The 21,757-nt window shown below is 36.9% G+C and overlaps 1 protein-coding gene across 5 annotated transcripts in view; it reads left to right on the plus strand.

Moving 5' to 3' along the window:
* PLEKHA2 (pleckstrin homology domain containing A2) overlaps window positions 1-21,757 on the plus strand; it is a 200,981-nt gene that overhangs the window by 145,487 nt on the left and 33,737 nt on the right. For all 5 annotated transcript variants that reach the window (XM_074208915.1, XM_074208917.1, XM_074208919.1 and 2 more), the window contains one exon: window positions 16,943-16,999. In XM_074208915.1, coding sequence (XP_074065016.1) covers window positions 16,943-16,999 — 57 coding nt within the window. The remainder of the gene's footprint in view (window positions 1-16,942; window positions 17,000-21,757) is intronic.

Raw genomic sequence — 21,757 nt, forward strand, 5'->3', positions numbered from 1 at the left:
TCTCCTTGCTTTAAATCTCTCCTTCCATCTCTCCTCCATACAGCTGCTAAAAGTTCATGTCTGACTATTTCATTCCATTATATAATAAATACCAATAGCTCCCTTTTGCCTTTTAGAATCAGATAAAAACTACTTTGTTTGACTGGTTTCCCAGTTCCTTATGAGTTTAATGCCATTTACCTTTGTCATACTACTTATCTTTCAAATTCCAGTTGAATATCACTTCTTCCATGAAACTTTCACTAATTTATTCCCTCCTTTCTGCTCCTTTCCTCCAATCTGAAATTGCTTTCTTCCTTATATGATATAAGAACACTTTATATTTCCTAGACAAATACCATATTCTGTTTTTTTTAATGATATTTCCTTCTACATGTTTTATGTTCTCTTCTAGAATAACCTCAAGTCATAGTCATGTCCAACTCTTCATGACTTCATTTAGAGTTTCTTGGCAGATATACTAGAGTAGTTTGCCATTTCCTTCTCCAGCTCACTTTATAGAAGAAGAAACTAAGGCAAACAGGGTTAAGTGACTTACCCAGGGTCACACTTATCTGAAGCTGGATTTGAGTTCATAAAGATCAGTCTTTATGACTCCAGGTTCAGTACTCTATTCATTATACTATCTAGCTATCCCAGAGATAGCTACAGTGTAATGAAAATAAAATATTATTGTGAGGAAACCCTGGTTCAAAACCTGACTCTATACTTAAGAATTCTCTGATCTTGGGCAAGACAGCTTTACTGTTTTATTTTTTTTTTAGGTTTTTTGCAAGGCAAATGGGGTTAAGTGGCTTGCCCAAGGCCACACAGCTAGGTAATTATTAAGTGTTTGAGGCCGGATTTGAACTCAGGTACTCCTGACTCCAGTGCTCTATCCACTGCACCACCTAGCCACCCCAGTTTACTGTTAAAATATAGAGAGTTTCTCATTGAATCCTTGTGTTTAACTACAGGTTTCACATTTTAGGAAGGATATTGATGAATTGTTCAGATTGATTAAAGAGTTTTGTATTTATACATAGGAAGGTCTGGGAATATTTAGCCTGGATAATAGAAGATTTGGAGTTGAGGGGAATTAGAGTATTTGAAGGACTGTCATGTGAAAGAAGGAATAGAAAGAATGGTTCTTAGTTCCAGATGGTAGTTCTAGGAACAATGGGGTAGAAATTATAGAAGAAATATATAAGCTTGATTTAAGGACAAAATATTTTCTCCCATTTTTTTATTAATTTAAACTCAACAAACATACACAGAAATGAACATTTCCTAATACAAAGAACAAAAATATTGTACTGTGTATTTTACTATGCAACTTCACAATGTAAAACTTGATTTTGTTTTTCTTTTTTGTATAGTTTATATTTAATAAATTAGTTCCACCATTTTAGAATATTGTTTCATCTTTATCATTTTTACAGAGATATTAATTGCTTTTCTGATTTATTCATTGATTCACTCATTATTTATGATTTCATTGTTATCTACACTTGGGTCTGTCTTTTGTTCATATTCCCTGAACCAGCTCCTATATTTTATTATTTTATGGCTTGTAAAGGATGTATTAACTTTAATTAGCTTAATTTTATATTTATTTACAATATCTCTGTATGTGCTCAATTTTTGAAAAAGTTTCATGTGATGCTTAGAAATAATGTATTTTTCCCAGTCCCTTTATGAATTGTGTGCTAAGGCATTTGGAATATATGTTTCTTAATGGTATTGGTTTGCTCTTTATAATATAGTTTCCTAGTTTTGTCTCTTTTTAATTTTTGAATATTTGTTTTTGCTTTGTCAGCATGATTGTAGCACCTGCTTTTTAATTTTTTAAATTTAAGGCAATGAGATTAAGTGACTTGACCAAGGTCATACAGCTAGGCAATTATTAAGTGTCTGAGGTCGAATTTGAACTCAGGTGCCCTTGACTCCAAGGCTGCTGCTCTATCCACTGCACCACCTAGCTGCCTCTGTAACACCTGCTTTTTGGAGTCATTTTATTAAGTCAATTTTTTCCCCTATCCCATAAGTTTTATTTTGTATCTCTCTGTTTTTTTTAAATGTGCTTGTTGTATGCAATAGATTGTAGGATTTTGTTTTATTATCTAATCTTCAATTTTTTCATTCTTTTGGATTATTTAATCCATCACATTTAAAGTTGTAAGATTTAGGTTTATATTTTTCTCTGTCTCGAATGTTGGATCTTTTCAAATTATGAATTTCCCCCCTCTTCTTCTACACGGTATTGAAGCTGGAGAGAGAGGGACAGCTGGGCCCACCCAGGGATACCAAAATATTTCTGGAGAAACTGGGATGGTTTGTTTTAAGGGTTCATTTTAGAGGTGACAAAATCACCAACTCTGTCTCAGGGAGGTAAGAAAGGCTTAGTTAGACGAAAGTCACAGGTAGCACAGCACTTTACAAGCTAGAACAAGGCTCACAGGTTCCTACCAAAGTCCACAAACTATTACACAAGTTCACAAGTTAGGTTTGTGGAGAATCTGCTCAATAGTGAGCTTCTTAAAGGAGATAATAGTTTCTTAAGAAAGTAATAAAGTTAAGCAAAAAGGAACTGTCAAGAGTGAATAGCAAACGGAATAGTTACAAACTGGGAAAGTAGGATTGAAGGGAAAAGGGAAAAGAAAAGAAAGCTCAACAGGGAGTTGGAGCTTTGTTGGTCCAATAGCATGGGTCAGAGCTCATGGTTCTCACTTAGAGAAGGGAAGAGCAGAAGAGAGAAACAGCCTGAAGTCATCAAGGAGAAAAAGAGGACTTTTGCCTAGTCAGTTTAAATGCATTTCCATGGAAGACAGGATAAGGGTGATGCTTGAGGAATGGTTTAGCACCTAGCTTCAGGTATTTCTCCAATAGGCATATCACAGGGTGTCCCCAAAGAGTGGCTAGGACAGTACTCAAAGCTCTTGAGTAACCTCTTCTGCCCCAAAGGGCATGACCAAAAAGTCCAAAATGGGGATGACAGAGAGCCAATACAGAATGGAAAGCATTTTGTTTGAGCGCAGAGTTCCTCCACTTCAGTACTATGTCCCTTCAGTTACTTCACTTTTTTTTCCCCTTACTTTCTTCTCCTAAGCCCTGATCCCATCTTCTTGTTTGTTACTATTTCCCCTTTAGGGGTTTATTATTTCCTTTTTTCCTCCTGATTTTATCTGATTATTTAATTTTCCCCCCACCCTTTTCTCCCCTCTTAGACTAGTATATTACTCCTTCCTCTTTAACTTGCCTTCAATTAGTCCTGTTCATTAGTTTTTTGTTTTGTTTGTTTGTTTTTTTAGGTTTTTTGCAAGGCAAATGGAGTTAAGTGGCTTGCCCTGGGCCACACAGCTAGGTCATTATTAAGTGTCTGAGACCGGATTTGAGCTCAGGTACTCCTGACTCCAGGGCCCGTGCTTTATCCACTACACAGCCTAGCCACCTAGCCACCCCTGTTCATTAGTTTTTAAATTTTCTTTTTTTATACCTCTTTCCAAAAAGGATTTCTCTTAGTTTCTCCATTATCTATCCTCTCTATTTACTCTAGCTTACTCTCATTCATGATATGAATAAAATTATCTGATTTTTCTCTTGTCTCTGTATTCCTTATACTATCAAAGTATCCATTCTAGGCTTTCCTCTCCAGACACTTTCCGCCACTGCATCATAGAACTTGCCTCTGGATTCCTCTGTTCTATTGTGCCTTGCTTTCAGAACAATGCCAATTATTGCAGGTGTCTGAGAGACCACTGCTCAATTTTTAGGGTCTTTCCTCTACTGAATTCTACTCATAACCCCCCCCCCCCCCCATGATATGTATTCTTCCCTGCTTCCCTTTTTGCTCCATTTGCCTCTATTTCCAAGTTCATGCTCCCCCACTTCCCTGGGAGCTAGTTACTCCTAGGAGTTCCAACCTTCTCTCCCCTAGGTAGTATAAGGAGACTTTTCAAATACCAAATCCCCTTAGCTTACACCCAGTGCAAGGTTCCCATCTTCTTTCAAACGCCTCTCTTTTTATCTATAGAAGCATTTATCAGCAAAACAGTAGAATTTATCAGAGGAACACCCTCCCACTTCTGAAACCTCTGTCCTTTCTTTCCCTTTTCAAGCCCTTTTTTCTTCTCCTTTTGGGGACTCCCCTGTCAACTCTTTTCAAGGGTCATTTTCCTTTCATTGTTAGCCCTTGATTTGCTCCTAGCACATCACCTATTCTTTTGCTACTTTCTCTCCTTTGCTACCCTCCCATTTTGTAATGTAGTCCCACAAAAATGACATTGATTTACCTGTAGGGAGGATGCTGCTAGTCTCTGTCCATAATATTAGCTTTCTCTCTGCCTCTTCACTGACTTTGTCTTCATTCTTATATACTTTTGTACATTTATAAAGATTTTTACTGGTCTCTTGATTTCACTTTGTTGTTTCTGTCCTTGGCTGCTACATTTCTTTACCCCTTTTTCATTTTTGTCCTCTGAAATATTTGAGAAGCAAATAATTTCTTCTGTTCTGGTTTTCTTTCTAAAAGTGTTTGAAATGCCTCTTCATTGTTAAATATCCACTTTTTTCAATTTTGGTTAAGTTAATATTTTTAGAGTTGGTCATCCTGGGCTGCATCCTGAGTTCCATTTCTCTTCTGGAACATATACTTTAAATTCCCTCTTACATTTTCTGGTAGATGCAGAATTGTTTAGTATTATTCAGATTGTTTCTTTTGCATTAAATGTCTTTCTTAAGATTGTTTGCAGAACATGTTATTTCTGAATTGAAATTCTAAATTTAACAATTGTAATGTCTTGGATTTCTCAGCTTTGGGTTTTTTTTTCCCTGAAGATGATCTATGAATTCTTTCAATTGAAATTTCATTATCTCTGTTTAGAAGTTGTGGGCAGTTCTCTTCTATTTCTACTTTTTTGGTGTTAAGGTTTTTATCTTTGAGGTTCTCTTGATATAATCTTTTGGTTGCCTCTATGCATCCTTTGTGTGAGATTAGTATGTTTTGCTAGCATAGACAGCATATTTTCTTTTAATATCATTAGTTTTTACTTCTCTTCTATTAAATGATCCTTCATTTTTATATATTTGCATTTCCAATCTATTGTTCTTTCTTTTTGACATCGCAGATTCCAATTTTTTTCTTCTGTTCACTATTTTTGTTGTGCAGGCCATGAATTCTACTTTTATAATTCTCATTTCTCTTTTTGAGCCTCTCAGGAACAGCGTGTTGTCATTGCATGTTCTCAAATTTCACAGGGTCCTCCGTCTCCAGTTTTGGATTGTTTTCCTTTGTTTTGCAGTATTTATTCATAGATTCCTGAACTTGTTTATTAGATCTGGAGGCCACATTTCCTTCTCTTGTTAATATTTTCCCTGTTGATTTATCAGCCAATGTTCAAGGTCATTTGAGTTTCTTCTTCCTGAAATCTTGGATACTTTCAATCTTTTTTTTCCCCTGATTCTCTCCTATTCACTTTCTGACTCTGTCCCCTCTGATGGTGATTTCCTTGGGAGAGAGATCTCAAAATGTCTTTGAGTGCTTTGACCAATTTGTGGTTCAATAGCCTAAGTCTCTGTCCCAAATGACTTTGGATGGTCAGGACTGGCCCCAGATGAATTCTGTGCTCTTTTTTCTCAGGTTTAGTGGAATGCTGCACAACCACCCACACATGACAACCTTTTCTGGTGTCCTGACCCTCCTCCTTCTGGTCTTTAAATCTTTGACTGGGTAGCAGGTGTTCAAAACTTTTCAGTACTAGTACTATGGAGTTGGGGCTCCCTCTGAACTTTTGTTTTTGAAAGCTATACTCATAGTGACTGTCTTTCCATGGTCCAGACAAACTTCTGGAGTGGGATCTCCATGGTATTGGAAAGAGAATGGGAAGAGTTTTGTTGGAAGTCAGTGTCAGGTCTTTGGGGTCTGGTAGCCTCCCTGACACTTTTGTATGTGGTGAGGAGGGGTGCTAAGGGAGCTCAAGGTGAATTTATGGTTTTGTTTTGTTTTTTAAATCTTCTTTTGGATTCTGAATGTTCCATGTCATGGAGACAGAGGAAGCTGTTTTATTTTTGAGAAGTTTAAGAGATTGTGGAGATCAGACAAACTATCTGGTTCTCTTATCTTATTGATTACATGACTGCATTAATTTCTTTCAGTTCCATAATATGCCATAACTTTCATATGCCATAATTTGTTAAATCATCCCCCTTAGTTTTCAGGTTTTTTTGCTCCAAGAAAAAGTGCTTCTCTAAATATATATTTTTAAATTTTTATTTATTTAAAGCAATGGGGTTAAGTGACTTGCCCAAGGTCACACAACTAGCTAATTATTAAGTGTCTGAGGTCTGATTTGAACTCAGGTCCTCCTGACTCCAGGGCCAGTGCTCTGTCCACTGTGCCACCTTGCTGCCCCCTTCTCTAAATATTTTTGCACAAATTGATTCTTTCCCTTTATTTTTTATTTCTTTGGGATTTTTACCTATTACTAGTATTACTAACTCAAAGAGCATGCACTATTTAATTATTTTTTAGGGTACTGGAAAAAGTTTCAAGAATAGGAAGATAATTGAACCACCAGTATATGAGCATGCTTGTCTTCCCAGTTCTTTTCCAATTGTCAGCTTCATCAGTTCTATGGGTGATGATGATGTTTGTCCATTCTTTTTTTTTTTTTTAGTTTTTACAAGACAGTGGGGTTAAGTGACTTGCCCAAGGTCACACAGCTAGGTAATTATTATGTGTCTGAGACTGGATTTGAACCCAGGTACTCCTGACTCCAGGGCCAGTGCTCTATCCACTGCACCACCTAGCTGCCTCCTGTCCTTCATTCTTGAAGAAGATCATGACATCAGAAAGGTGCTGCCATGACAAGCACGTGAATTGGATTTGAATGAGGGGATGCTGTGCTAAGTCATCAGCCACATTTTCTCCTCCAGAGTCATCTGGGTCCAGTGGCTGGATATGAATTGGAAGATGGCTCTGGATGCAAGACAATCAGTGTTAAGTGACTTGCCCAAAGTTCCACAGCTAGGGAGTGTCTGAGGCTGAATTCAAACTCCTATACCTCTGACTCCAAGGTCAGTGCTCTGTCTACTAGTCTGTCTCTACATAGCTGCCCTTGGACCTTCAGAGTTGCTTAAATTTGCATTTCTGTTGTTATAGTGATTTTTAGAGCATTTTTTCCCTCATAGTTTAGATAACTTGCCTTCTTTTGGGAACTATTTCTAGCTTTTAACCATTCATCCATTGGGGAATAACTTTTATTCATTATTCATATAGGTGTGCATATATACATATAAATGAAACAAATACAAATATTTGTATCAATTCCCAATCTTTCTTTGATATAAGGCAATTTTTTCAGAGAAATTTGCTGCAAAGACTTTTTTACACAATTTACTGTATCCCTTCTAATTCTAATTATATTTTTGCATGCAAAATTTTTAATTTTGTGTAATTCAAATTGTCCATATGTGTTTATTTCATTTGAGATTCTTGACCTTTTTTGTCCTTTAGGTAAATTGTGGTATTCTTGTTTTATACACACACACACACACACACACACACACATACATATATGTAAATATCTATAACAATATCAAGAACTATTTTCTTTTTTATATGATTGCTTCATATGTACATTTTTTTGCTTTGCTAATATGGATATTTTTCTTTCTGTAAGTATTCATCTATTTTATTTAGGTTATCAGTTTGTTAGATTATAATTGAGCAAAATAATTTATAATAATTTCCTTTATTTCCTCAAAATGTGAATTCTCCTTTTTTGATATTGATAATTTGGTTTTCCTCCTACTTTTAAAAAAATCAGATTAAATAGTAGTTTATTTTTATTTTTTAAAAAATAGTTCAAAGTTTCATTTATCAGTTCAGTAGGTTCCTTTGGTTTCAATTTTATCTCCTTTGATATTCAGAATTTCTTTTTTTTTTTTGCTCATTGGTTAGAGTCTTGAGGTTTAATTTTTTAAGTTCATTGATTTGTAATTTCTCTCTTTTATTGATGAATGTACTACAGATACAAATTTTCTCTTAACAACTGCCTTCTCTGTATCTCAAAAATTTTGATGTACTATCTCATTGCTTTTATTTCCTTTAAAGACCTTATCTGTTCTTTAGGATTAAATTATTTAATATCCATTTAACTTTGAATATTTTATTCAAAGTTTCTTTTTGGTTGTGTTGTGGTTGGCTAATATTTCTACTTTTCAGTGTTTGTTTATGAGGTTTTTAAAATTCTCTAGTACATGCGCTCTTTCAATTGTCTAAGTGACTTCTAAAGTCCCTCTTAGGTCTATGACCCTTATGTTGACCAAGCATGGCTCTGTAATATAATTCTGGGAGTCTAGAATGTAAAGATTGGAAATTGGCTCCTTACCCCTCCCTCATCTAGCTACTTATTGTCTTCTGCTTATCTGCCTTTTGGTACGTGGTCTTCTCCTACAGTTTGAAACTCAAGAATGAATGGCCAAGATGGGTTCTACTACTTTCTGTTGTTGTTGTTGTTGTTTTTAGGGTTTTTTTGTAAGGCAGACGGGGTTAAGTGGCTTGCCCAAGGCCGCACAGCTAGGTAATTATTAAGTGTCTGAGACTGGATTTGAACCCAGGTACTGCTGACTCCAGGGCAGGTGCTTTATCCACTACACCACCTAGCTACCCCAGTTCTACTACTTCTATCAGGCTTCCACATATCTCTGGATCTTCCCTCTCCTCACCCCATTATCAGTTATTCATCAAGGATTTATAGTTCCCAGGCCGTGTGTATTCTCTAGAATGCTCCCTCTTCATCTCAGCCTCCTGGCCTCAAGTCTCAGATAAAATCCCACATTCAATCCTTTCTTGTGCCTTCCTGCTAATGATCATCTTCAATTTATCCTGTATATCTTGCTTGTACATAATTGTTTTCAAATAGATTAAGCTTCTTGAGGGCAGGGACTCTCTTTTGCCTTGCACATTGTCTGACACATAGAAGATAATATATGGTTATGGACTGATTGTCACAAGCTCCGTTGAGAAAACAAAAGAAAGAGAAAGAAGAATCCCTATAGACTCTAGCCATGTTTTGTTTTTGTTTTTCCTCATATTTGGAGCTCTGTAGAAGTAGCTATTTGCATTACTCACATGGAAAAACTGTGTTGATCCTCCTGCTAGAGTTTTATGCATATTTTCATATCATGTCTTTTGTTTTGATCAGAACCTTCAATAAAGCCCATCTTGGGGGTGGAAATGATTTTGCATTTATGGAGTCTCTGCCTATACCTCACAGGCTCTGGCAGGTCCTGCCAAGATGGAAAGATTTTGAATATCCAAGGAAGGACTGTGCATCTGTGGCCTAGGGCCCAGCTTAATAAACAGAAAAAGAAACATCATCAGAGGTGATAGTGTCCACCAGTTATAAATTCTTGCTGCCATAATAATTCTCAGAGAACTATATATTAAAGTGTAGAGGGCTTGTGATTGACCTCTGGGGAAGGAATACCTGTACCAGTGAAACTTGAATCCTATTTAAGTATTTTAGTATAAATAGTAACAATCAGTTATTCAGGGACTTCTCTCAAAGTTGGTAGATTGGATGTGTCCTTGAACTGAATTAAGATTTGAGAGTTCTATTCCTGGTTCTGCCACTGACTTACTGTGACTTCTCTTTGCTCTTCTATTCTTTTCCATGTAAATGAGGTGGTAGGACTAGATAATCCCCTAAGAGCTGTTCCAACTGGCATTGTATAAATAGAGTTCCCTGTGCTCTAGTTTTTCCCTTGTTTAGTGGCTTCCTACACCAGAGACTATGTAGAAGTATAAAGGTAGTGAAAAGGCTAACCTTTGGTTGTCACTAGACTCTGAATTTCTGGTTGAACTGTAGTTGGACCAAGTGCAAATGAAGACTTTTAGAATTGCTTCTAATACTAAGGCTTTCTGATCTTCTTGCCTTGGAGATCTCTGCTTGCTTAGGTTAGAGGCTTCAGGGTTATAAAGACTGGGCATGAGGAATGTTCTTTAAAAGCTTCCCTGGAGAAATAGGAAAGATGTCTTCATGGGCAAATGGATAACTATGCCTTCTCTCTACTTATCTCTCTGATTGGTGAGTTCCTCCCTGAAACCTCTCCTTAAGGAAACACCCATGTCAACCATGCTCACTTGAAACCCTGTTCAGCCTATCAGGTCTTCAATTCCCTTTTAATGTTTTGTCTTCCTCCATTAGAATGTTAGTTCCTTTAGAGCAGGGACTGTATATATTTGTTGCTTATGTTGTATTCCCAGAATTAAGCATAGTTGTATATTGTAAGCTTTTAATAAATTCTCAATCTCTCTCTCTCCTCTCTCTCTATATCTCTATCTCTCTCTATCCATTCTATGTATCTATTTATCCAACTATCTGTCCTATGTATCTATATATATCCATCTCTCTCTATCCTTTGTATCTATGTATCTATCTATCTATCTATCTATCTATCTATCTATCTATCTATCTATCTGTCTATCTACCTATCTATCTATCTATCTAATGTATTTATGTGTCCATGTATCTATGTATCTATCTGTCCCAGGTATCTTTGTATCTGTTTATCTATGCATCTATCTATCTTTAGCTCTGTCTGTCTGTCTATCTTTGATGAAATGTCATGGAAGTGACTTAGCTACCTTCCTCCCCCCCATCCACCAACACACAATTTGAGACTGGGCAAAATAATCCTTAAGATAGGCAGCTTTGGGGTGGCTAGGTGGCACAGTGGACAGAGCACTGGCCTTGGAGTCCGGAGTACCTGGGTTCAAATCCGACCTCAGACACTTAATAATCACCTAGCCGTGTGGCCTTGGGCAAGCCACTTAATCCCATTGCTTTGAAAAATCTAAAAAAAAAAAAAAAAAGATAGGCAGCTTTGGCAAATGTTAATATTTTGTCCCCCATATACTACTTAGATGAGAAATAACTGTTTCATTGCATAGTTGTCCATCTACTTTACTATGAAAAGAATATACTCCAAAGAGATCAAAGACAAATGCACAAAAATAATTATCCTTGTCCTTTTTTGTGGTAGCAAATGGGTGAAGACAAAGTGAGTGTTCATCAGTTGGGAAATGGCTGAACAATTTGTGGTATATAAAGTGTCACTTTCCATAGGAGAACTTTCCTGGTCTCTCCTCTGAAGTAATCAAAGAGTATTTACAGTTTAGTGATTCCTTGGATATAGTTCCAATTTTTCCTCCCAAGAATGGTTGGATCAACTTAATCTCTACCAACCCAGCTGGAGCATGTTTGACCTTCCACTGCCCCTACTACAATTGTTCTTTTCTTCTTTGACTATTTTTGATAAAAACTGATGGGTATGAAACCTTGATGTTTTAATTTACATTTCTTTTGTTGTTAATGATTTGGAGCATTTTTTTCTTTATTTCATTTTTCTAACTGTTCTTATTGCCAGGAAAATTTTAATTTATGGTGATCTGGAAAAGGATCCAGCCACTATCACCTATTGCTTTATTTCAAGGACCAAATGGAATAAATCAAATTCTTCTAGTTAGGTGGCACATTTGAATAGAATTGAGTCAGTAAGACTCATCTTCCTGAGTTTAAATCTGATCTCAGATACTTACTGATGGTGTGACTCAGTTTACCTCACTTTCTTCATCTTAAAATGAGCTAGAGAAGAAAATGGCAAGCAGCTTCAAGATCTTTGCCAAGGAAACCCCCAAATGAGATTATCAACAACAACAACAAAATTTTTCTAAGTTATAGGCTAAACCTTTTGAGAAGGCTATCTGTAATAGCCTTCACTTCCTTTCCTCTCATTCTCTTCTTAACTCTCTAAAGTCTAGCTTCTGACCACATCATTCAACTGAAATTTCTCTCTCTAATGTTCTCATAAAAAGTTTTTATTTTTATTTATTTTTATAGGGTTTTTTTGGCAAGGCCAAATGGGGTTAAGTGGCTTGCCCAAGGCCACATGGCTAGGAGATTATTAAGTGTCTGAGACCGGATTTGAACTCAGGTACTCCTGACTCCAGAGCCAGTACTCTATCCACTGTGCCACCTAGCTGCCCCCAAAAGAACTTTTTATTGAGGTCTTTTTTAATCATCATAATTTCAATGAGAATCCTGTTTTTTCCTCCTCCCAGAGAGCTATCCCATTTGACAGATAAGGAGGAAAGGAATAAGCATTAATAAGTATCCACAATATGCCAAGCATTGTTTTAAGCACTTTTTAAACAAATATTATCTTATTAATCTTTATTCTGATACTATATTAATCTTAATTCTGATGCTATTATTATAGTATTTTACAGTTGCAATAACTGAGGTGAACAGAGTGGAAATAACTTTCCCAGTGTCACACAGTTAGTAAATGCCTGAGGCTGGATTTGAATTTAAGTCTTCCTGACTCTTGTCCTAGCACTGTAATCATTATATTCCTTAGCTGCCTGTTTTTAAAGACCAAAAAAAAAAAAAGAGGAAAAAAAAAGAGGAAAAAGTCAGGTTAACTGATCTATACATTGAAAAAGTCTGTAAATATCTACAACATACCACACTCCTGGACTTTCCACCTCTGCAGAGAGGTAGAGTTCAGGGTGTCTTTTCATATCTCTCTTTGAAGTCATACTTGCTTATAATTTTGCAATATTAACTTGATTTTTTTTTGTGGTTGTTCTTTCCATTTGCATTGATATAGTCTTTTCATATGTTGTTATCTTGGTTTTTTTTTATTTTGCTCTGCGTCATGATCTTTTCGTGTTTCTTTGTGTTCACTACATTTATTATTTCTAATAGCACAGTAATTGTTATTTTATTACATGCATACACTATGTTTTGTTTATCCATTCCAATCAATGGGCATCTACTTTGTTTCCAGTTCCTTGCTATCCTAAAAAGTGCTACCATAAATTTTTTGATGTATATGAGAACTATTTTCTTATCAGTGACCTTCTTGAGGTATGTTATGTAATGAAATCTCTGATTCTAAGGATATAGAATTTTAGTGATACTTTATTTGCATAATTCCAAGTTGCTTTCCAAAATATTGATATTAATTCAATTCCAACAACATTATGCCAAACAAGGGTTAGAAGCATTTACAAAAGATACATTAGATATTATTTATATGAAATTAAAAAGCTGTGCAAACAAAATTTAAGGCACTTAGATATAAAGGGAAGCTGTGGAATAGGAAAAACAAATCTTTGTATCAAATTTCTCTTATAAGAGTTTGATATTCAGGATATATAAACAATGAACATATTCACACACTATGGTATCCAAGATATATAAATAATTCACACACACACATATATTTTTTGAACATGTGAATTCTCATCCTTCTTGATGACTCTATAGTTACTGACACTGTCAGTCACCTACTTGATATTCTTTTCTTTCTAAGTTTTCATGACAACTATTCTCTTCTGGTTCTTCTACTTGTCTAATAGTTCCATCTCTGTTTCTCTTACTGGATCTTATGAACCATAATCCTACTGTTCAAACACTGGCTTATTGAGTAATGCCTCTAAGACATTCAAAGCCTTATAGATCAATCCCATTAACTATGAATGTCCCCCAAGGTACTGTCTTGAGTCCTTTTTCTCTCCCTCAACAATTTTGCTTGATGACCTCATCAGCTTTCATGGAGTCAGCTATCATCTCAATATCTGATGATTCTCAGATCTATTTGTCCAGCTCAAACTTCTTTCTTGCTCTCTAGCCTCACATTTCCAGTTGCCTATTGGATAGACATCTAAAAATCAACATGTTCAAACATGATTGCATCATCTCCCCTTTCTTCCCCCTTTCAAAGCTCTCCCCTCTCTTCCTAACTTTCCTAATACTATGGAAAGTCATTCAGATGTGATATTCAATATGAACAGTGTGAGTTCAACTACTAGTTTGCTGTTTTTAGATCACAAATATCAAATGAGTTTAGAGACATAAAATTGAGCAACACCTACTACAAAGAAAAGAATAGCATGAAGTAAAATATCAGAATAGGCAAAAAATACAGATTTAAAATCAAGAATATCTCATTCAGCAAAGCTGAGCATAATCCTGGAGGGGAAAAACAAACCTTGAAAGAAATTCGCTGACTGTAGTTCCTTCGTACTTACATCCTTTCTTTCTGGCTTTTTATTTGACTTCAAACTTTAACTGTGACATTTCTAGGAGTTTTCATTTGAAGGTTTCTTTCAGGAAGTTATAGATGGATTCTTTCCATTTTTACCCTGCTATCTGGGTTCTAATATATCCAGGTAATTTCCTTAAATGAGTTCTTGAAGTACAGTGTCTTAAATTATCTCTTTTTGAGTCATTTTCAAGGTCAAGTGATATCTTACCTTTTCTTCTGATTTTCCCCTATTCTTTTGATTTTGTTTTTAATATTTCTTGTTTTCTCATGGAACCATTAATTTATGTTTATTCTAATATTCAGGCAGTTTGTTATATGGGTAAGATTTTTGTACCTCTTGTACTAAGCTGCTAATTTTATTTCCAAGTCTCTTTTTTTTAGGTTTTTTTTTTTTTGCAAGGCAAAAAGGGTTTGCAAGGGTTAAGTGGCTTGCCCAAGGCCACACAGCTAGGTAATTATTAAGTGTCTGAGACCAGATTTGAACCCAGGTACTCCTGACTCCAGGGCCGGTGCTTTATCCACTGTGTCACCTAGCTGCCCCCCCAAGTCTCTCTTTCATAGATCTTTTTCTTTTTCAATTCTTGCTTCTGTTGCTCTCATTTCAATTGTTATATTAATTTTAAGCTGATTATTTAAAGGCCTGCCTCATTTACTTTGAGTTTTAATTGCTCTTATGAAAAAGTTATGTTTTTCTTTGAAGCTTAGTCTGTAGGTATAAATTGCAAAGAAAAGCTTGATCTGAAATGATGAAGTGAGGTGCCTAATTGGAATTTCCCTTGGGAGGGGGAAATCTTGGGTCTTCTCTTCTCCACTCCAACCCCCATTCCTCACCCACCAAAAAGCTTAATTCTCCAAGATGTTTCACTCTTCAAAAGAAGTCTAATTTTTTAAAATATCCAAATAAATTTTTTATGTTAAATTACACAATACATTTTCAAGAGCTATTATATTTAAACAGATGTTCCTATAGTTCCTTACAAGACTCCAAGTAGGTTATCAATGAAGTAAATACCAGTAGTTGGCAATGATCTCAGGTATGGAAAAGCTCTGTTCTTCAACTCCTCTAAGGCAGGGGTGGGGAAACTTTTTTTTTTTGCCAAAGGCTATTTGGATATTTATAATATTAGTGGACTACATGTAGTCAAGAATTGAATTAATTCACCTCTAAAAACTCCTAGTTTTATTGAATTTCAAGTCCTTTCTTGAAGTGCATTGCCAGATCAACATGGGTTGCACCCCTGCCTAAGGTTTGGTGAGTTGATGAGATAGTCAGGAGATCTGAATTCTAATTCTTTTTCTACCTCTGATAACCTATGGAACTTTAGGCAAATTATTTTTGGTCTCTGGGACTCATTGATGTTCTGGGATCTGAAGGATCATTGCCTCTAATGGGGGAATCTTAAATCAACAACCTCAATGATAGTTAAATACAGGCTTATAGTTATCTTGCCCTCTGGCAAAAATAAAAACAAAATAAGAACCACTTTGTCTTTTGGACTCTAGAGACTTAGTTGATTTTCCAGGTCTCTTCTGAACAAACTGCAAGGTAACAATAGTTTTGCCTTGTGTGAACATGTGAACCTACAATAGTTCCTGTAGAATAAGGTCCTCTAGGCATATATCATCTCAGAGATGCATGGAATTATAGAACTTTAGATATGAAATCTTTGCCAGTGGTCCTCAAGGCCAGTTGTCTTCATTTTATAGATAAGAAAACTTGACCAAGTTAAATGACTTGACCAAGGTCCATTGGTTAATGGTAAAAGTTCAGAGTATTACCTAAATCTCTTTAGTCTACTGAACAACATACAAGAGATATCAACAGAAGATCTTTGAACTGGTACTGAAATAATATTGACATTCTTTCACATTTACCCATCTTATGGACATTCTCTGTCCAGATCAGGGTCCAGGGACTTTGTTATGAATTATACAGTAGGATTTAAGGAATTCTTTTACCTTTACCCTATAGAAGAAGATGGTGGTTATTGTTGAACCTCAGGGTCAGGAAGATTTGTGTTCAAATCCTCACTCAGACACTTGACAGCTTACCTAGGCAGCTTGCCTTAACCTTTTTTCATTTGTTTCCTCTTCTATAAAATGGGAATAATAATATCTACCTTAGGATTTTTGTGAGATTCAAATGAGATAACATGTTCTAAAAATTTAAGTGACCTAGTATTTTTCAGATGATAATCTGACTTTTTTGCTTTCCATCATACCACATTGTAGGTTGAATGAATAATTTTATTCATATTTTCATATAAGGTATTTGAGTTGAAATATGCCTGTGTTGACAAATTAGGGGAAATTCTCAACCTCAACTCTACAGTTTATTTTATCCGACTCTTTTTATTTTTTTTTTTAGGTTTTTGCAAGGCTTGCCCAAGGCCATACAGCTAGGTAATTATTAAGTGTCTGAGACTGGATTTGAACCCAGGTACTCCTGACTCCAGGGCCATTGCTTTATCCACTGTGCCACCTAGCTGCCCCTATCTGACTCATTTTAAAGAGGAAACTGAGGCCCTCAATAGGGAGAGAAGTGACTTGTCCAAAGTCATACAGATAGGTTAGGAAAACAACTCAATTGGAATTTGAACACAACTTCTCTGACTTCAAATCAAATATTCTTCCTTTTCTATTCCACTATGCCCCCCCCCTTTGTTTTTTTTTGGAAAAAACTTAGGACTATGACTGAAGGGTTGACAGAAGACAGCAATTAGGTTGACTTGTTCAAAGTTTGAAAGGAACTACATCTTCTGATTTGTATTCTGTGTGAAACATCAGACTACCTTTTCTTCAAACAAACAAACCTTAAACCTTTCCTAACATTCTCTTTCAGAACCTGGCAATTGGAGCAGGAGTTGTTGGATCTTTGCCATTGACCTACATCTCCAAGGTAACGTATTCTGTAGCTCTGGGGACTCATGCCCTCTAAGTAGGTTTTGAGATCTAAATTTGGTCAAAAATTCTATGACTCTGATGTGCTGAGTCCTTTGAGAATAGCAGAGTTTGGGGAATGAGAAGGGGTGGGTAACAGACATTCTCCTTCCTCTGAATGGTCAAATGTGGTAATGAGACTTTATTGGTAATAGGGACTTCTTTGATGGACAATCCTAAGGTCAGCTTTTCACTTTTAGCCCCATTCCATCTCTGACCAAATTTCAGTTTGAGCTTGTTTTAGGAGATTCTGTCTAGACCTTAGGAAGGTCTAGATTGAAGTTGGTGGGGAGGTGATAATGGAGGCTCCCTTTGCTGGTATTCGTCTTGCTTATCTGGTCCAGACCCTAGCTCTTTCAGAGACCAAGTGTTTATGTGAGGAGGAACAACACTTTAAATGAAATCTAAAAAGGAAGAAAAAAAGAAAACTCTTAAAAAGCAAATTAAAACTGAAACCTGACCACATACCAGTTACTGGACTTTCCACAGGTATTTGACAAATCATTTGGAGTAGGTCCAGCTGTGGAGAACAAGTTGAGACACCCTAGGTATTAGAAAAGATATAGTAGCTGATGTTGGAGGTGGGCAGACAGACTAGTAGCCTAATCCAGTTCATCCAGAGAGTTGAATAGCAGTAGCTCTGGTGCTGAGGACCAGAGTGAAGAAGCATCTTTAAGGGGCCCTGCAGTGTGGCAAGCACCTATGGTGATCAGCCCTGCTAGGGGAATTCATCATCCACCCAGAAAGAGGAACTCCATGCATTTGAGGAGGAACTGAGAAGCTCAAGGGACTCTGGAAGTCCTCATACCACCCCCCCTTCCAGCTCACCCAGAGGGCTCAGAGACTGAGGCTTGGCTCAGGACTCTTAGTCATTCCTGTAATGAGTATGTCAGCTTTTATGTTCAGAGCTGAAACCAGTTATTGGTCTCAGCTGGTCTGGAAAAGAGAGTTGAGTTATAGAGAGAAAGCAGATAGGCAGAGAAATAGAGACAGAGAGAAAAATAAATGAGTGCATGAGGCTTAGAGGGAGGAATTCCTAACAGTTTAGACCTCAGGCATGAGGTAGTATAAATAGGTAGAAAGCAAGAAGCTATGTGATTGGACCTGAGTAGAAAGTCAAAAAAAGGAAGGTTCAGGGTAGCATCTGAGAGACATACAGATTAGAGGCAGAGATAAGGAGCTTGGGGAGGGGAGACTGAAATGCAATGTACAGTATGTACCCCCTCATGGTTAGAATTGTGGCTCTCGTGGTCAGCCACGGAGTGAACAGAAGCTCCCCAAACCCTCTATTCACTTCCCCTAACCCCCTCCATGCACTGTGGTTTATTTAAAGGGAGGGGTATGGGGGCAAAGGGCAAAGGCATACCTCCTATGAGATCTTTCTACACTCCATAGACAATACTTGAGGGCTTAAGGCGAGCTCCTGATCAGTCATGATCAATGATCAAATCACTGAGGCTTCCAGGAAGGGAAAAGTTTAGGATCATAAGATTTAGAATTGAAAAAGATCTTAGAAGCCGTCTATCTAGTTTAACCTCTTCATTTTTATAGCTGAGGAAACTGAGACAAGGGGAGATAAAATGACTTGCCCAAAGTTATTCAAGTAGTAAAAGGGGGATTTGAACCCAAGTCTTCTTGACCCTAGAGCCCATGTACCATTCTGCTGAATCACTGATCCTTTAAACTCCCTATTATGTGGTGTTTGTTGACTCTGGTTTTGAATAGGAACCTCCAGGGCAGAGTGAGTGCTACAGTTTGAATTCCCATTCCTCTAAAGAGAGAAAAACCCTATAACTTGTTTCTCTGGGTCCCAGAAAATATCCTTGACTATGTGAGCCCTTAAGTATAGGGGCAGTTAGGTAGTAAGAGTGGATGGAATGCCATCTTCATGAGTTCAAATCTAGTCTAACTGTATGACCATGGGCAGATCACTTGTTTCCTCATCTATAAAATGCATTGGAGAAGCAAATGGCAAACAACTTAAGTATTTTTGCCGAATGGTATCACAAAGAGATGAACACAACTTAAATGACTGGGACAGTAATATACGTTTACCCTGGACAAAGGGAATCTGAATAACTCCTGTTGGGTTCAGGATTCCAGAATGTTTCAGAAAGAAGTTGCTCCCTTTCTTGACAGTCATAGACAACTAAGATGCCAAGGTTGCCTGGCTTGTTGTACACAGCATATCTGTGACCATGTTTGTGGACCCTATTCTTCATCAGATGTTGGATTATTTTGAAATAAAAACAAATCAAAGTGAAGTGATTTGATCACGATCACCCCTTGACATCCCTGGCAGCAGGACTTGTCCTCAGCAAAATTTGTGAAATAGTGTCATACTCTCACAAAATAAATCTTAGAGCTGTAAGGATTTTAGAGATTTAAAAAAAAACTCCCTTTTTTCTTAAATAGATAAAGAAGCTGGACTGAGGAATAAATTTGCCAAGGTCGCATAGGACAGAGTTTGAACAAGGACATAATTCTCCTGCGTTCAAATTTAGTGATCTTTCCAAATAATGGAAATCTGCCTCTGATAGCCTTTCAATGCCTCCTTCCTCTTGCCCCTGTTTTCTCTGCCTCCCTTTATAGATCAGTCCTGAGACCCATTTCAGTGGCTTCTGTTAACTGCTAACCATTTCCCAGTTTCATTCCTACCTCTCAAAGTGTTATATGATAATTGATAGAGTATTACTCCTACTTTTACTTTGGAAGATAATTTTTTTTGGTCCATTTCTGGTAAGGAGGTAGGTTGCACAGATCTTGTTAAGTCCCCAATATCCTGGTTAATCATTACAATAATAAGAAATGGAACATCATGCCAAGTTGTTGGCCTTCACAATGCTGTTATTGTTATCAATTACTCCCTGTAGACTGCATTAGTCCATACAGCTATTCCAGATTTCACTGAAATTTCTTGTGTCTTATGACATAACATCCACATAACAAAATGTTCAGTTAATGCCTTATTTATTGTAGGACACCATGGAAAGATAATTCTTAAAAGAAAGCACAAGGACAGGTAGTAAGAGAGAGATTTTGAAGCATGTGACCTTCCCAGTATTCTTCAAATCTCAGTATGGGTAACTCTAGGAAGCAGGTTGAACAAGCTCTGAACTGAGAGTCCCTCATCTTCTCTTTGACTGTGAGACTTCAGGAAAATCATTTTCCCTCTCCATGTCCCTGTTCCCTCATCTGTAAAACATATTAGGTTAGAGGATCTCTCAGATCCATTCCTTCCGTAAGTGTAACTGTATGTTTTTATTTTTTGTAATTTTATTTATTTTTTTCCCAATTGCATACAATGGTAGTTTTCTACATTCATTCTTTTGCAAGTTTTTGAGTTCCTTTCTACTACCCTCCTTCCCCTTCCCCTTCCCCATGGCAGGGAACAATTTTATATAGCTGTCTAAGTACAGTATGATTTTATACTTTATCTACTTTTAAGACTGGTTCTGTGGGATAGTCAGCCAGCTAACCGTAACAGAGTCAGAATATCCCTGCACAAGGACTGTTCAGTCTCATCACAGATTGCAGGGTGGTGCCTTCTCTTCTGTGGCAATCCCATTTCTACTTCCGTCCAAGGACTGACTGGGAGGAGTCAGCTCTTGCAGCAACATGCATAGAAAAGTTTGTTCCTTCATGTGGTCTGTGTTTCTATCTGATATGAGTGAGCTCTAGAGAATGCTCACCATGGAATGGCCTTTTCTATTTCATATTTTAGGGGAACCCCACCCAATTCCCATATCTCCCCCCAAGTCTCTCCTCCCCATTGGTGGGGTGCCCTTCCAGGGTGACCTTTGACAAATACAACTACTGTTGCTTATGAAGATGACCATGTTCTTGACTGAAAGTATCAGTCTTCTATTGGCAGTATATCAAACAAATAGAAAAGAGGGCTACTAAACCACATGCTATAAGAATCCCAGGAGGTTGCCAATTGACTTAGAAATTCTACATATTAATGAGTTCTGTTTTATTGATTTTTTATTTTATTTTATTGATTTTGTTTTACTTTATTTTTATTGATTTTGTTAAATATTTCTCAACTATTTTTTAATCTGGTTTGGGATGAACTCATGAGGATTATGAACTGCATGTAGCATGCTCCCTAGTGATTCCCCATAAATTGCATACTGGTCAAATCTCATCCTGCAGCTTGACTAATTAATTGGATGGCTAAAGAAATTCCATTTGCTATCAGAGCACCATGAAAACAATGGTTTCCTGGTACAGAGATGGATGCTGATCTCTCAGAGACAAGCAAATATTATAAACTAATAAACTAGAGTTCAAGTCGTGGTAATGGTCTTTCCATTGACAGTATGGACTAGATTCAGTCTCATATTAGGATTATAAAAATAAGAACAGTAAGCCTGGACTGGGAGAGCTAAGCTGGGGATGTAAGGTGGTAACCCAGCAACAAGAAGTCATCACAAGCCACTGGAGATGACCGCAACCATTGGTTTCTAACCAAACAGGCTGGTGAAATCTGAGAATCCCATTTAAGTCTAGGCTTAGTTGGGACCTTAAAGGTGATTCATCCAATTCTGTTTCATTTTATACGTGAAGAAACTGAACTATGGACTGAGGAAGTTACTTGCTCAAGATCATACAGATAAGAAGCAGCAGAACTGAGGTTTAAACTGAACCAAAGTCTCTTGATTTCAAATCCAGGGCTCTTTCCAACTATTCACTTTTAACATCATAGAGGAAT

This window comes from Macrotis lagotis, chromosome 1, assembly GCF_037893015.1.
Source record: "Macrotis lagotis isolate mMagLag1 chromosome 1, bilby.v1.9.chrom.fasta, whole genome shotgun sequence".
NCBI lineage: Eukaryota > Metazoa > Chordata > Mammalia > Peramelemorphia > Peramelidae > Macrotis > Macrotis lagotis.